The 16,712-nt window shown below is 39.2% G+C and overlaps 2 protein-coding genes across 3 annotated transcripts in view; one reads left to right on the forward strand and one right to left on the reverse strand.

The window, feature by feature from the left end:
- Positions 1 to 287: 287 nt before the first annotated feature.
- Spa17 (sperm autoantigenic protein 17) lies at positions 288 to 12,074 on the reverse strand. 2 transcript variants are annotated; one of them, XM_021638636.2, is made up of 5 exons: positions 11,924 to 12,074; positions 10,202 to 10,382; positions 5,415 to 5,485; positions 3,098 to 3,172; positions 288 to 463 (listed from the first exon to the last, which is right to left on the reverse strand). In XM_021638636.2, exons 2-5 carry the CDS (start codon positions 10,353 to 10,355, stop codon positions 332 to 334), a joined length of 432 nt encoding a protein of 143 aa, XP_021494311.1. In that variant the 5' UTR covers positions 10,356 to 10,382; positions 11,924 to 12,074; the 3' UTR covers positions 288 to 331. The 2 variants fall into 2 exon arrangements, with proteins under 2 accessions (XP_021494311.1, XP_060227830.1); XM_060371847.1 differs by lacking the exon at positions 3,098 to 3,172 and having other exon boundaries at positions 11,924 to 12,072.
- A 21-nt stretch (positions 12,075 to 12,095) lies between these two features.
- Positions 12,096 to 16,712, forward strand: part of Siae (sialic acid acetylesterase) — a 35,287-nt gene continuing 30,670 nt past the window's right edge. Inside the window, exons 1-2 of the mRNA XM_021638633.2 lie at positions 12,096 to 12,235; positions 15,908 to 16,069. Of these exons, the coding sequence (XP_021494308.1) occupies positions 12,172 to 12,235; positions 15,908 to 16,069 (226 nt within the window). The 5' untranslated portion in view covers positions 12,096 to 12,171. The remainder of the gene's footprint in view (positions 12,236 to 15,907; positions 16,070 to 16,712) is intronic.

The raw sequence follows: 16,712 nt of genomic DNA on the forward strand, positions 1-16,712 counted from the left end.
GGGTTAGAAAAGCGTTACTCAGTGGGTATTAGGCCACATGACCCAAGGTCTCTGACATCTTAAACACTACTATTCAGATGCTGAATTCAAATGTGTTTATACATAGGCTCAGGACAAGTATAGCCAAGTCTGTTCCCAGGGAAATCTTCAACGGGCGAGTTTCAATGGCATGTTTATTAAACAAATGTTCATGTCAGCTTTTCACAACAGCAACAAATGTTATTCCACATCAAGTCTTTCTTACTGAGGAAAAAAAGACAATCACAACATTGATGGATTTGGATTACTTTTTCATGTTTTCTGGGGGGGGGGGAGGGTAAAACTTGTGGCCTCACTTCTTTTCCTCTTCTTTCTCTGACTTCATTTTCTTTACCTCTTCTCTGGCCACATGTCCCCGAAAGGCTGCTTGGATTTTGAGAGCAGCATGCTCCTCCTTTTCTCTTTGTTCCTCAGTAGACTCCTCCTTCATTGAAAAGAGAGAAAGTGAGAGACTTTCCCAGAATGCTGTATTTTTGATGCCACGGAAATGAATTTATAGATTTAACCAATTTACAGATGCAACTCTTTGAAGTCTGTTGTTTCCTGGAAGATTTTATACATTGTCATATTTGTATGTGCACCAATGGCTAAATGCCAAAAGAGCAGGAATTCAGCTTACTGCTTTTTAATATGTTTTAATAAAGATCATCACCAACTTCTCTTTTCTTGTTCTCAGATAGTACCTGTTTTAAGTTTCCTGAGAAATCCCATTGGTTTAGGGTAGGGAAGCGAGAAAGAACCCTTGAAGTACAGCATGCATGTTATCAGCAGTAGACGTGCTGTTTTGAAATAATCATGATTATAGAAGATATATTAAAATGTTAAATTATAGTCTCTAGATGTTTAGCCAACGGAAGCCATACATTTAGAGGTGGAACATCAAAGAGGAAGTCACTTGCTCTACTACTATTGGGCTTATTATCAAGGTTGGTTGAATAGTGACATATGGTTTCAATTTTTTTCTTTTAAAATTTTTTTAAATTGACAGATGGCAAAATTCATGGATCCTAAATGTATAACTGAAAAAATATATATGGCCTTATAATGTATCTCTTTTAAGCTACAAAGATGTTAAACACAAGTTAAAAAATCCTCAAGTTATTACTTCTAGTGAAAAATTGAAACATTTCACCTCTCCAAATTTTGCTTCTGAAGAAGTAACCATTGTTGTAGGTTGTGTGTGTCTCTGTGTCTTTGTGAATGTTTACACACCCAAATTTTCTTTATGAGTATATTTACATGGAAACAGATTTGTTTTTCGTTTTAAAACAAGACCATGCTAATCGCATTGTTTTATAGCTACTTTCCCCACGAACAACACATCTGGGCACTCTTTTCTAAGCTATTATTTCATATGTAATTTTGTTCAGTTTGAATGGCAGGGACATGACCATTGTCTTCCATTGTGCTGATGTCATTCACCAGTGATTTAGTCACTCAGTCACCTACTGACAGACCTTTGAGCTGTTCAGTCCCCTCCATTACAAACAGTGAAGTGAATTTAGCTCTTAATCTTTTAAATACAAATAGACCAGCATAAAATTCTTTGAGATGATTCTCAAGTACAGGCAAGTGAATCTGAAATTAAAAATCAATGAGACCCTAATACGAACTCATAATGGCTTATAAAAGAGGAACAGTACCAAAATATCTGGGTACAGGGGTCTTTTCTGAGATTGATACTCCAACCAAGGATAATTCATGGATAGAACCTAGAACCCCTGCTCAGATGTAGCCCATGGCAGCTCAGTATCCAAGTGAGTTCCCTAGTAAGGGGAACAAGGGGCTGTCTCTGACATGAACTCAGAGCTCTTTGACCACCTTCCCCTGAGGGGGGAGCAGCTTTGCCAGGCCACAGAGGACAATGCAGCCAGTCCTGATGAGTCCTGATAAACAAGGGTTAGATGGAAGGGGAGGAGGTCCTCCCCTATCAGTGCACTTGGGGAGGGGTTTGGGAGGAGATGAGGGAGGGAGGGTGGGATTTGGAAGGAATGAGGAAGGGGGCTACAGCTGGGATACAAAGTGAATAAATTGTAACAAAAAAAAGAGCATCTATAAAAGAAATGACTCTATATTTCCTGAATTCCTATTACATCTGATGTCAGTGTTAGGCTAATTGTGTTGTACTAATATTATTCTAGAATAATTAAATAGTGTAAGAAAAAGTTGTGTCTCAGTGGGTGGGAAGTGAAGTACTGCCTGAGGGGCATGTTCATTTTAGATAGCAAACATTGCTAACTGAGAGATGAAGACATGAAAAGGAACTCAAAGGTTTGAACTCTGACAGTGTACAGATTTAATTCTTTTACACAAAGCCCAGTCTTTCTTAGTTTGGACTACAAAGATTACAGAAAATGATGTGCGGTATTTGTTTTAGGTGCTGTGTTTGTAAATGTTTAACTGGTTCTACAGAGAAATAATAGAATAAAACAACATTGCCCTCCTAAAACACCACCAAAACTCTGGGTTGCAGTTTCCCTTAGTCTCAATACTGATCAATGGCTGATTTTGTCATGTTCCATTGGGCACAATTATCTACAAGTGATAGCTTTAGTACAGCTAAATAGATATAGGTAGTATCTTTGAGGGTGAACTTCCCTATTTCTGGGTGTCTTGGATATAGCCTGTTAAGGCAGGCAAGCATTTCTATAGAAGGCATTGCTTGGAACATGAGTAAGCCATACCATGTAAGGCCATTGTATTTGGTGTAATATAATTGTTTTCCTTTTTGTTATCTCTAACCTTTGCCTTTGTGTGGTGGTAACACAGAAAGTAGTGGAGAAAGTCCCAAAGCAGAATAGCAATCTGAGAGATGAGAGGAGGCTCCAAGTTCATATGCCTCTTTCCCATGGAAAGATTTTCTGGTCTAGATTTTTAAAGGGAAGAGCGAGTTTTAAAAAATTATCTGTCAGTTTGTCACAGATATTAATTATATAGAAAGCAAAATTCTATTTTCAAGAACATAGCTAATATGTTGATATATATTTTGAGCACAGCTTTAAACTTAGTGATGACATTGTGTGTAGTAATACCATAGAAAGTGAAAACTACTACATACAAAGACAGTAACTGGTGTTTCTTCTCGCCCAGACTTTCCCGTTTCTTTTCCACATATCTCAGATTGTTCTTGCTCCTAGGAAAATAGGAGAGGGTCACAGAGGCACATTGTTTTGAAGTTAGCAAACTCTTGGACCATGCTGCTTACAAGAAACTGGAAGGTAAAGTATTGAGAAGCAGAAGGAATTAAATATATTTGTCTTTTCAAAAATTATTTATTTATTCACTTTACATCCTGATTGCAGGCCCTTTTCCTCTCCTCCAAGGTCCCCAATATATTTGTCTTTTAACAAGAATTTGTCTTGGAAATAAAAGGAAGTGAACAAAAAACTCAGGGGATAAACCACTGTCTCACTATAGGCTGATGAGGCTTGGTAATAAATCTTGAAGACAGTATGAAAAAAAGTGTTTTTACGATAACAATAAAATAAAAGTTATTGTATTCCACAGTATAAAGCCAGGTTGTCTTTTTAATGATAAGTATAGATTAAAAATTAAGTAAATATTTCAGAAGAGAAGGGGATTTGAGGAGGGAGGGTTAGTAGAGGAAGTATAGGAGCAAAGCACCTTAGGTATATGCATGAAAATGTCAACCATTATTTCAATTACTGTATAATAATACATTAAATCAAGGAAGTGAGTTTCTCTTTGGATAAAGCTATATGTATAAAGAAGTAGTCAGCTCAGTCGATTCTGCTGTGGCTAGTGTGGTCTTCTACCAGACAGAGGCACTGCTACCTCGATGCCTTTAGGGAGTGCCTTTAATATATAAAATAGAAATTTGAGTTATATAAGTGGAGAACATGAGACCTTGGAAACCAAAAGGAAAAGAAAGTCCTTGAATTTTCTATGTGACACAAGGATATACATTTTCTTTCCTTATTGGTTTTTCAAGACAGGGTTTCTCTGTGTGGCCCAGGCTGGCCTGTAATTCACTCTGCAGACCAGGCTGGCCTAGAACTCAGAGATCTGCCTTTCGAGTGTTGGAATTAAAGAGATTAAAGGGATGTGCCACCACCAATTGGCAAAGTAATATTTTTAGCATTATCTCTTTAATTTCAATAAAAACCAAAGCCAAACTCCATCATCTGGTAAGACTAGAAATGAATGAACAGCCTCAGAGACGCAGGTGCAAATGGACGCATATTCACTTTTGAAAGCAGAGTGACAGCTTCTACAAAAACATTCTCCAAAGCTGTTGGAGAACATTAAATTCTGAACTTTGTTAATGTCTCTTGTATAATGTGAGAAAATGACATTTTCACTGTTCTCTACAGTAGTGCTCTAAAAAAATTAATTTATTGTCTTTCTTGTTTTGAGACAGTGTTTCTCTGGGTAGCCCTGGCTTTCCTGGAACTCACTCTGTAGACCAGGCTGGCCTAGAACTCAGAGATCTGCCTGCCTCTGCCTTCCGAGTGCTGGGATTAAAGGTGTGTGCCACCATGGCCAAGTAATTTTGTGGTCTTTAGGGTGATGATTATACATTATTTTTAGATAGGTTTTACTGCTACTCATACTGACATTGAGCCTTTGGGCTCAGGTGATCCTCCTGCCTCAGCCGCTTCAGTAGCTTGGAATTACAGAGTCATGCCATTGAACCCAGATAGTTGTTGTTGCTGGTTTTTGTTTTTGTTTTTGTTTTTTTCCTTTCAAATTTTAAAGTTATCTGCAAATGACTTTGGAGGAATTCTGCTAAAATTTAATCTTTAATTTGGATATATGGGGTCTAGTTTGAGACTTAATTTTATCATGTTTCCAGTTGATGCCAATGATGTTAACCCCACATAAGCTTTCTCAACCAATGATTCCTTATGCCAAGCACAAAGCAGAGAATGTACTGACTTCCAAGGATGGCACAAAACCAGAATCCTATTAGATGTGAAAGCAAGACACCGATTTCTTACATGTAATGTGTGCCTTCAACTTAGGACAGTTTTGGTTAAGGAAGGCTATCTTTGAGAATACTATTTATGAGAAAGAAATGTTCAGTCACTAAAGAGATTAACTTTGCAGAAAAACTCTATTATTAGTTTTAATTCAAAATAGGTTTTTTTTTGTAATATGTAAGTGAAAAAGTTAGAATAACAGTGTTTTATTTTATAAGATATAATTCATGACTTGTGATGCTCAATAAAGTTTAAATTCATGCTAAGTATTGGTAGTCCATTCAGATATTTTAGATGATTATTTCTCAGCATAAAAAGGTTAAAGAAGTTACTTATATAGTACTTGATACACTTCTCAAAAATTGGGGGAGACCAAAATGATTTTTATACACAGAAAACCCAGCCCAATCCCGTCGCCTCGCGAGACTGTACCTTGAACGGGTGCTTGTTATAGTAGCGGTCGTCCAGCTTAGCGCCCCATTCTGCTGGGTCAAAGCTGGTTTCTAAATCACAAAAACAATTTTGTACTTACTTTGTGCTCATTAAAGTGAACCTACAGCAGGAACAAAGCTTCTTGTTTCAAATCATAGGTTCTTTACGGACAGTTGAAAATCTTACTGAAACGTCATAGCCTAGTTCTGTAGACATAAATAATTATGAACTATAAGGACCAGCTTAACTCGGAACAAGCCCTGAGACTCAATTATACAAACACTAAGCACCTCCATAACTTCTGCCTTCATAACACTCGTAATGGGAAAGAGAACAAAGGTCAGTATTTTAAATAAACAGACACTTAAAACATGTATTAGCAAATGCAAAAAATCTATAAAATACATACTAAAGAATCAGGATGTTTGGAAAAGTGAAAAATAAGGGAGAATTTTCAAAAAAGACACATTATTATGTAGACAGTCAATATAGACAACTATTTCCATCCTAAGATAATTTTAACTGTTCATCATGAAAAATTATAAACACCCAAAGTAGAATGTTCTAACAAACCCCATGTCCACATAACCTAGAAATTATAATTATCAACTCTCATTTCATCATTTATCTATACATTTTTTTCTGGCTATTTACAAGCCAGCACCAAGCATCATATTAATTTATCTACAGATACATAAATATGAACCTTTAAAATATCAGCATATGCCATTATATCTAAAATATTAACAATTCCTGCAATCCTATATCTAGCTAGCTATCCAAAATTTCCCCATTGTCTAATTATTTATCTTGATCATATCAGAGCCTCAAAATGGACATACAATGCCTTTTGTTATGTCTTTTTAATAATATTTAGTGGAAAATCCATCACCACTTTATTTTTCTGTGCAATTTATTTGTTGATGAAATTGGGCCAGTTTTCTTTTGGAATTTTCCAGGGCAGATATTTCTGACTGTCTCCACAGGGGATTGTCACAGGGTCATTTGCCCTTGAATTCCCTGTAGACTGGTAGTTAGAGCTGCAGGTTTCATTTGATTTAGGTTTAATTTTTTTTGGCAAGAATACTTGAGTGGTAGTGCTACTTAATCATCTCAAAAGACAAATCATATCCTGTTCTATTTTAAAATATTTTTATGGGCTCCTGATGATTTTTCCTTAACTTATGTAGGGTTACAAAATAGTAATGTTCAAATTAATTGGTACTTCTTTTAGGGTAGAATTGATAAACAGTCAATGATTTGGTTATGCTGAAACAAGGCTCTTACAAGAAAGGAAGGTCAAAGATTTGATTCCTTTACCAGCTTCAAAATAACCAGGTAGTTCCCAGTACCTTCTTATGGTGACCTGACAATGATGAGTTCTGTGTGCCTAGTTCAGTATTATGAGCTCACAAATATTTGGCAACTTGGGTGAATTCAGGTCCACTGATTTTTATTATTTTTCATGATCCTCTATTTGTTCAAAATGTGGTCAGTGGTAGCTTATTCAGGTGTTCAAATGCTCCTTAGGCCTTTGCAAGCAATCCTAGAAATCATTCTGCAAGTCTGGTTCATGGGACATAGTATTCAGAGATGATAACTTAGGGCTAGATGATTTTGAAGTCTCAAAAATGTATGGAGCCAGAAACTACTTTCATTTAAAAATAGTGCGTGGGTACGTGTGTGTGTGTGCATCTCTCTCTCTCTCTCTCTCTCTCTCTCTCTCTCTCTCTCTCTCTGTGTGTGTGTGTGTGTGTGTGCGCACACACACACACAAGGATGCTTTGGCACGTGGTTGGAAGTTAGAGGACAACTTTCAGAAGTCTGTCCCGTCCTTCCACCATGTGGGTCTTGGAAGTTGAACTCCAGGCTTCTGGCTTTTCAGCATTTGCCTTCACTCTCTGAGATACTTTCATTTTAAAAGAGAAAGGATCACTCTGGTATCTTAAAATTCAAGTTCAAGATTACAGAATTTTATTAAACTACATAAAAAGTTTTTACACTCTAAATTTTATTCTCAGTACTAGCATACTTACTTGATTCATTCTTTAATATACAGTTACAAAGTTTCCAGAATAATTCTACATATTAGTCAACTTTCATCACTATCACAAATACCTGAGATAAATCAACTTAAAAGAGGAAATGTATATTGTGGTTCACAGTGTTAGAGGTATTAAAGGCTGATTTGCCTTGTTGTTTGAGCTAGTGCAAGAATAAAAAAAAAAGCAAAAAACAACAAAACAAAACAAAACAAAAAACAAAACAAAACAAAACAAAACACCAACTATGTATATTTTGGTTGTTTTCCCAAATGATATAATGAAAGTCTAGAGGTGGAAATTCTGGACTAAAGGTTAAATAAATATGTAATTTTGTCAGATACCGCAGAAATCTGTCCTTTTCGATTGTATTTTACATCTCTAGTGGATGGGTATGAGGGCTTATTTCTCTCAGCCTTATCTACTAACCATACTGTCAAATTTTTGGCTTTCTGGCAATATGATAGAGCAGTGGTTGTTGGTAGGTCATTGTAATTTCTTCTGTTTTTTTTTTTGTTGTTGTTGTTTTGTTTTGTTTTGTTTTTAACATGTATTTGTGTGTGTGCCTATGGAAATAAAGAAGTCAGAGCCCCTGGAACTCTAGCTACAGGCAGTTGTGAGCTTCCAGGGGTGGGTGCTGCTATCTGAACTTGGGTCCTCTGGAAGAGCAAAAGTGCTCTTAACCCCTAAGCCATCTCCATATCCCCAGCTGGGTATAATTTTGATTAGATTTGTTGTTATTATGGGCCAGCTTGAGTAATTTTCATCTTAAGGGCTACTTGTGTTTACTTCTGTGAATTGTTTGTTGCTATCTCTTGGTATAAATGTGTTAAACATGCCATTTTTACAAGCTCTTTATTAGCTTTATTAACTAAATGGGATGTAAATTATGAGCATTTTTTTTTCTGTTATCTGTTTGTTTTCTTCATGGTGCTTTGTCACATACAAGTTTACTTTTTATGCTGTCGATTTTGTCAGTCTGTTCTATATCAAGCTTGTTGCATTTGAGTTTGAAAAATTGAAGGCACCTTAGCAAGATGTCTTCTTAGGTGATGGATTTTACTTTCTCCTAGCATCTAAAGGATTTCTTTCTTCTTTAGTATTTAAATTTGGAATCAATATATAATTTATTTGGGTGTGTGACATGAAGAACTGATACAATTTTGTTTTCTCATTTTTATCTCAATATCATTTAAGAAGTCCATTTTCTTCTAATGATTTGAGATTGCATTTACATTGTATATTAACAGGTTTTCTGTCACAAAAAAATAAGACTAATATCCAACTGTGAAAAATGGTGGCAAAGGAATTCTTGCAGTGTGGGAGCCTGGACATTGTGGACTTAGAAGTCCATAGCGATTTATTTTGCCTTAATTGGGAAGGCTAAGGCTTTATACTGTATTAGTTTGTAATTCACCTTTAGTTGACATGGGTGGATGTGGGTGTGGTGGTTAAATTGTTTTTCAAATGGCTTTAGCCATTTGTTTATCAGAGAACTAGTATTCTGAAGCTGTTAGTCATCAATTGTTTTTATTACTGTGACCTGGTAACAATGACTCAAATTTTTTAATGATATGTTCCTAAGTTCTAAAATTAAGCAAATAATGACAGATTTTTACTTCATGAATTTGTAAAATTTATGTTCTCAAAAACCACTACTTTTAGTCCAATGATTTACTAGCTTTCCACCCCTAATGCTGAGACTGTGCAGTAAATATTCATCCTGACTGGATATGGGACAGACCAACAGTAGTCAGGAAACTGGTGGAAATTTTGAGTTCTTCAAAGGCAGGATCATAGGGGCAGGGGGTGGAGCGGTTCAGTGTGCATGGGAATTGTTTTGATTCTGGCCTTGTTCTGGGTTTCCTCTCTCTGTAAAATGATTTATGATGGAACGTTTGTTTGCTTGGGGATATTTCTAGTCTTCTTTGCGCAAAGTAATGATGATGAACCTTATATGATTGTTCCATGGAAGAGCAGATTTTTAGCACAAACACGATTATAATCATTCCCTTTTGACTACTGGGCCAGATCCTCATAGTCATGAATCGTTAAGGCTGGGAGTTGGAAAGGAAGTGTAGGAACTTCACACTGGCTTGAAATCAAAGGGTTACTGTTAGCATGAACCTTAGACTCTGCAGGATGGGAGCGGGAGAGTATATAGGATGGACACTACCTTCCCCAGCTGGCAATTCACTTGTCAAAGAAGAGGGTTTCTATGCCTTTGTTGAAGAAGTTTCATATACCCCAGCGAAAACCAATTTATTTAATCTAAGGAGTGCTGAATTATTTTTATAACACTTATAATACTTTCAAATGAGAAGAATCAAAATTTAAAGAAAACTACAAATTATCTTCTCAGGAAGCACAGGCAGTCAGCTAGCGGGGATGCATGAGAACAGGTCCACATCCTTGCACACCATGTACATGAGAAACACAGTGAGAGTGGCCCCGGAAGTGAACTGGCATGTACTGTTTCAAGCACTAAGAACTATATAGGAAGCCACTCGCGTCATAAAGGCTTTCTTCACAATGACCATGACCTTAAGTTATCCTTTTTCTGTGTATGTGTGTATGTTCTCTTGCTCCCATGTGTGTGTGTGTCCCTTGAGGGTGTGCGGACAATGTGTTTGCATGTGTACAGAGGTCACAGGCTGAAGACATGTATATTCCTCAGTCTTAACTTCTACCACAATGAAATGCTTAGTTTCCTTAAAAATTCCTATGTTTTTTAAAAGTGCTTACTCTCTCTTTTCTCTAGAAGGTTCTCAAAATATGCTGCGGCAAAAGCTGGTATATTGTCCGGTTGCTCCCTCAGAATCTCCCGTGTCAGCCCTTCAAGAAGATTTCCAAATCCTTGTGGAATTCGGTAGTGGGTGTTGGAGAAAGGAATCGACATTTCCTTGGAAAGAATTGCCTACGGTACCTAAAGATTCAGTAAAAAGTGTCTAATTTAAATTATATAATCACAACTACCTCACAACTCAAATTAATTCTCAAACACACATATTTTCGACTTTAAAAAGAAAAAAAAATTCACACAGCCCATGCCTGGTGATCTTAGTACATCTTAATGAAATCCCTGCAAACCACATTGTGGAAGGAGGGAACTGATTCCCCAAACTGTTCTGACTTCCGTGGGCAGGCTGTATCACTGAGACTGTACCCATACACACACACACACACACACACACACACGTCAAATAAATGAAAACCGAATTCACCCCACCAAGTCTACTCATTTCTTTTAGAATTTTGAATTCTATCACAAACCATAGGGTTTTGTTCCCCCCCCTTTCTTTTTCTCTTTTCATAAGGGTCTCTTTACATAGCTCTGGCTCTCCTGGAACTATGAAGACCAGGCTGGCCTCTAACTCAGAGATCCACCTGCCTCTGCCTCCAAGTGCTGGGGTTAAGGACAAGAAACGCCACTCCCGGTGAATTATGGTATTATATATGCAGATCCATTATGTATATGGTATTATATTTGGACAAATTAATATTTTAAAGTTAGAGAACCAGGGTTTTCACTAGATAATAAGTACTTTGCCTTTTTGTCCTTAAACTGTGAGGGTGTTTTTGCTAGCCCACAATATTTAAGAGACAGTGATTGCTGAGAAGCTAGTGTAATCCCCTTTACATTGCTGAGAAGAAACTGTTTAAAGTCTACTATAAAAAAAAAAAATACTGGTCAGAGGGTTGAGGTGGTGTACGCCTTTAATTCCAGCACTTGGGAGGCAGAGGCAGATGGATCTCTGTGAGTGCAAAGTCAGCCTGGTCTATAGGGCGAGCTCCAGGACAGCCAAGGGTGACAGTGAAACCTTGTCTTGAAAAAAACCTAAAAGCAAATAAAAGGCAAGCAAACAAACACAGTACTAGTTCTAGAAATTATTATCATTTGTTGAATAAAGTTTCACTTTTTTTTTTCCATTCCCCACTTTCGAAGCACGGCCTATAATGTCTTCAAGCGCCTCTGTATTCTTGGATGGGATTGAGCAGGGGAGGTCGTGGTTTTGGAAGCCGGCTTTTGAATTTTGGGGAGTCTTATTCATGGGTTTGTCGGGCCTTCTATTTTGTAATCCAAAGGCTGACCTAAAGGTGGCTGACAAAGCGCGGATTGGGTCACCTCGTAAAGGCTACTTCGGGTTTGGGCTTGTCACCCCGAGATACAAAGGCGGCTCTGGGAGGGGTCTAGCCTGGAGGACTCGAGGTTAACGAGGCCTAGCCTAGGGAGAGTCTTCCCTTCCTCTCTTTTAGGCGGAAACAGGACATTAGATATCGAATCCTGAGGGCTGTAAAAGGCCCTGAGCTGGGCGAGGGAGCGGGCGGTCGAGGGGCAAGGCAGGTCAAACCAGGGGCCGGGACGTCCACGACCTAACGTTCCAGATTCTCCGAGAAAGGGTTCCCAGGCTCCCCAGAAAAGGCGAAGCCTCCGCGCTGAGAGGGACTTGGGAGAAACTGCCTCACCTCTTCTTTCTCTTCAAGCTGATGGATCCAGTTGTTATATCTCGTTGCTGGGTAACCGTTTTTTTTTTAAACTACGGCAGCCGGGAAGGACAAGGGGAAGGCCTTGAGCGGAAAGTTTCGCGAACCAAAGGCTCGAGGGTGGGGCCGGCTCTGTAGACCCTCCCACTCCCCGCCCACCACGCACAGACCACGCCCCGCGCCTATTGGCTCTTCCTGACTGCACCGAGTTGACCAGGACATCTGCAAGCATGGTTGCCTTGGGGCTGTGTGGGCTTGTGCTGCTCATAATCGTGCGAGCCAGCCGAAGTGCAGGTGAGGTGTCACGGCCCTGCCGGATCCTTGCCTTTAAGATCCTTTTCAGGATCTTGGCCTGCGTCCGCCCTAAAGGTTTGAGTCAGAACCGATCTTTTCCTACCTAGGCCTGGTGTGAAGGTATTGCTGCACCCTCATCCCCGCTGCTGCCTTTATCGACCGAGGTTCTTCGCTTGCAGCAAAGGAGCCAGAGGGAGACTTCAGTTGGGGGAGGATCCAATGTGCCCAGACTGAAGCCTTTGGGGGAACTCAGAGAGAAGGGGGCGAAGCTAGTTAGATAATATTTGGAAACAGGTGACTGAGTCATCCAAAATACTTCAGCACCTGCCCCCTCAGTGGTGCCCTTGGGGAGGGCTTCTATGAGGATAGGGTGCCCTGAGGGAATTGAATTTTACTAGTTTAAGTGGTTATTAGGGCTAAGAAATGCAGCCCCCTCACTAGCTCAGAATAATTTAAGGTTCAGTTCTGATTTCTGATGCAGCTTAGAGATGTTAGTGGAGGGTAGAAACTCATCACACTGGGGAGGGGCCTGACTCACACTGACCACTGTGCAGAGCTTGTCATCTGACTACCCTGGGCTGGACATTGTCCCTCAGCATGGAGGTACCGAAAGATAGGAATCTATCCATTCAAAGTCAAGTGTTAATCCTGCAACCACCCACACCTTTCCTTCTTTGGATCACTGAAAGAGTGGACCCTAAAGACTGTCAAGAAATGCAGTTTGAGTAGTTGGGAATGTAACTCAGTGGTAGAGCTCTTGGCTAGAGTGCTAGGAAGTGGGCTTCCTTCGCCACAGCAAATAAAAGAAATGAAAGTCGAAGTGAGAGGAAGTGGATATGATTGTATTCTTTTCAAGCAGCAGACAGGCAGCTGCCCATTAGTGGGTTTTCAGTTTCAAAGCTAGTACACTGTCTTTCCCCTTCTCTCAACCCTCTCACGATCTTTGGAATCTGTCATAGGAGGTGGGGAGAAGGTAAAGACAGAAGAGTCACTGTTTTCGTAGCGTTTCTCTTAAGGGCTGTCAAATTGAATACCACTGTTTTATTTCTTTTGGGTCCTATTGTGACCTTGAAGAGCACTTGACAGTATTCATTCATCCAGGCTCCAGATTTATCTCCCTTAGTTCTTCCTTGCATGTCCTCATGCCTCTTTCCTTTAGCACTGTCCTTTTGCTCATCTTTGTAATGTAATAATAAGTTACTTTTGATAGTGGAAGAACCTATAAACTCACCACCTAGTCTGAGAACTGTAACACTGTGACTTTTATTGAGACTGCCAGGGAAGTCCTTAGTACATCTGCGGGGTTCCCATTAGAGGGAACCACTATCCCCACTGTTTTTGTTAATCTACTTATAACGATGGCTTCTCCCCGACAGCACTTGTTCTTGCTTTCCACTTCAATTCCCAAATGAAGGGAAAAATCCAACATTTTAAAAAAATTCATGTTTGGATATGCCTCGGGTTTGAGATAGGTTTTTCTTTTTTGTTCGGTATTGCTCAGTTCCTCCATATGTTTTGCTGTGTATTCTTCTCACAGTGTGAACTTTTTAAGTGTAGGGTATATAATTTTTCTTTGCATTATCATCACAATCTAAATGGAACAAAAAGAAAATTAAAATACTATTGGAGTTAGATGACACGGATTCTAATTCTGTCATAAACTACCTTCTGAGGCCAGTCAAAGACATTGCTGTCTCTAGTATCTTAAGGACTTCATCCCATGAGGAAGCTCCTAGTATATTGTAAGATCCTGGCAGCAAGAACTTTTATCTACTATTGGTATTATTTTTTTCTTCCACTGTTAGAGTCTCAATGTGTAAAACACTGCCTGGTACACAGTAGGTATAAATAAAGAGATACTTCTTGAACTCATGGATGTTCTAATTATTCTTTAAAAATTGCTTAGTGTATTTGTGTCCTAGTCCCTTGATGGTTAATGTAGTTAGGTTATATCTCTTGATCAGTAAGTAAAATAATTATACTTTTATTATAAAGATATTGCTACCTGTAAAATTCTTTTGCTCATCATAAATCTATTCACAGAGAGGTTCTATAAATGTGTGTTGGCAAACACAGACTGGCTTGAAAAGGCATTTCCCAGCCCATGGACTCCAATATGGAAGCAACATTTTCTTCACTCCATTCCTTTAACTCCAGTCCTTTCTCTACTTAGCTTTTATTTATGCATTTGCTTTTTGGCTTTTGTTCTGCATCTACCCAAGACAGGGCCCTCCCACACATATGCCTCCCGGTTTCCTCAGCAGGCTGCCAACCTGCTTATGCAATTCTGGGATGTTGTGGTCCCAGAGTATTTTGCTCATGGTACAGGCATCTTGAGCTTGTTAAGCCTTCTGGATGATATCTGACTGTCATGTAGGCTTCCTAATCAAACTAGAGTGAGAAAGAGAGCTGAGGATTCTTAGGATTAGTCTGTTACTGAAAGAGGAGTATTAACAGGCCACCAAGCTTGTGAGGGGACCTCTGTTAGCTCTGCTGCCCTGTTAAGTACAGCCTAAGGGAGCTTCCAGGGAGGAAAATATCAGCCTTATTAATTCTAATTCTCTTCCCTGCCTATCACTTTTATTAAAACACACACACACACACACACACACACACACACCCACACACACAATCTACCCCAAACCAAAACCCCCTGAAGTTTATAAATTATTTTCTTTGTATGATTTAAAAAAAAAAATCTCCCCTGTTGAGACAAATTGGGATGTAAGTTTTATTATTTTTTTTTCTGGTTAAATTTCTGTGAGCTCACTAGGATCATTTGGATAAATGCTTGTTATTTAAAAAGTACTCAGATATAGGCTATGAGTTAAAAATAGACATGATCTCGTTAAAGTAAATTCTTATTCAGTCTTGTTAGTGACTCTTAGCCCAGAATCCAGTATGCAAGTATGCCTCCTCTTTTCTTTGCTGTGAAATGGTGACAAGACCTTCTCTCAGAGATTTTAACCTTCTGTCTCTCCATGATCTTATTTTTGTCTCCTGATTTATCTGAGCTTACCTGGAAAGAAAGGCTTGTCACAGTCACAAGTGTGGTATACTGGGCCATCAAAACCCAAAACCGAAAAACCAAACAACAACAAAATAAACAATAGCAGCAACCCACAAGAGAAAAGATTTGCAGGGATTTGGCATTGCTAGGATGGAAAGGAGATAAAGATGGGCACACCATTAGAGGAGACAGGTGATGCTCTTCTGTTTCCTCCTAGCTACTAGGTGTGGGCACAGTGATGGAGAGGTAGGGAAGGAAGTGGTTTATTTTTCTTATAATCACCATCTGTGAGGTGCACAGAAGGTTCATTTTAGAGATTTGAGGGAGGAATGTTATGTTCTAGAGCCAAGTTTTAGAGCAAAGGTCGGGTGTTGACAAAGAACTATGAAAGGGAGAGAAAGAGAATATGTATTTTAGTTGTTGCCCTGAGTTCTAAGTTTTCCTTAATGGTCATGTTCTGCTGTGATACAAATTGTTGGAAACTGTTCTTAATACGTTGCTTATTTAATTTGGAGCAATAAGACCTAGTTTTGGAAGGTTAAAAGGCTTGAGTAGATTCATTCTTTTGTATAGGGACTGTATATTACTTTCTGTTTTACTAGATCCACTTGATGCTGAATCTCCCTGATGATGTTCTCTTAAGTGTTCGCTAACTTTTTTAGGTATTGGTTTTCGCTTTGCTTCGTACATTGATAATTACATGGTGCTGCAGAAGGAGCCTGCAGGGGCGGTGATCTGGGGCTTTGGTACACCTGGGGCCACAGTGATAGTGACCTTGTGCCGAGGTCAGGAAACCATCATGAAGAAAGTGACCAGTGTGAAAGGTAAGGCAGCCCATTCTCTGTGCAGTTATTGTCTTCTTCTGCCACCTGCTGGATTGTCTGAAAATGAATGCTTATGGCTCCAGCTCAAGCTGTCAGTCCATCCATCCATCCATCCATCCATCCATCCATCCATCCTTAAGGGTTATTTGAGTAATTACTATGTGGAGAGGCACTGAAGATACCACAAGTGGTAACAAGGCTCAAAGTCCCTTTGGCCAAGGAGCTCATTGAACAGAACAAATTATGTAGTAAGTAGTAGTTGTGTGAACACATAAAGTGTCTGTGGAGTTCCAAGAGATACAGAAGAGAAACATCTACCTCAGTCTGGTAGCTATGGGAAAGTTGCCACAGAAGATGGTAGATGGGCTGAACCATACATGCAAGAGAGGCAGACAGTCTGGAGGCTAGGGGGATGGCTCTCTTGTATGTACAGTCCTCTTGCAGAGGACTTGGGTTCAGTTTCCACCACTCACATTGAGCGACTCATAACTCCTTGTAACTCCAGCTCCAGGGGATCTGATGCCCTCTTCTGGTTACTCTGGGCACCTGCATGTACACAGTGTATGCACGCGCGCGCGCACACACACACACACACACACACACACACACACATTTTGAAAAAGTCTTACCATTTTAAAAAAGA

Source organism: Meriones unguiculatus, chromosome 1 (genome assembly GCF_030254825.1).
Source record: "Meriones unguiculatus strain TT.TT164.6M chromosome 1, Bangor_MerUng_6.1, whole genome shotgun sequence".
Taxonomy (NCBI): Eukaryota; Metazoa; Chordata; class Mammalia; order Rodentia; family Muridae; genus Meriones; species Meriones unguiculatus.

Coding starts and splice junctions, on each gene's coding strand:
- Spa17 (XM_021638636.2), bottom strand. CDS start 10,355: ATGTCGATTCCTTTCTCCAACACCCACTACCGAATTCCACAAGGATTT. Junction 5,486..10,201: donor CCTTCTAGAGAAAAGAGAGA/GTAAGCACTTTT, acceptor TTTGTGATTTAG/AAACCAGCTTTGACCCAGCA. Junction 3,173..5,414: donor ATAACAAGCACCCGTTCAAG/GTACAGTCTCGC, acceptor CTATTTTCCTAG/GAGCAAGAACAATCTGAGAT.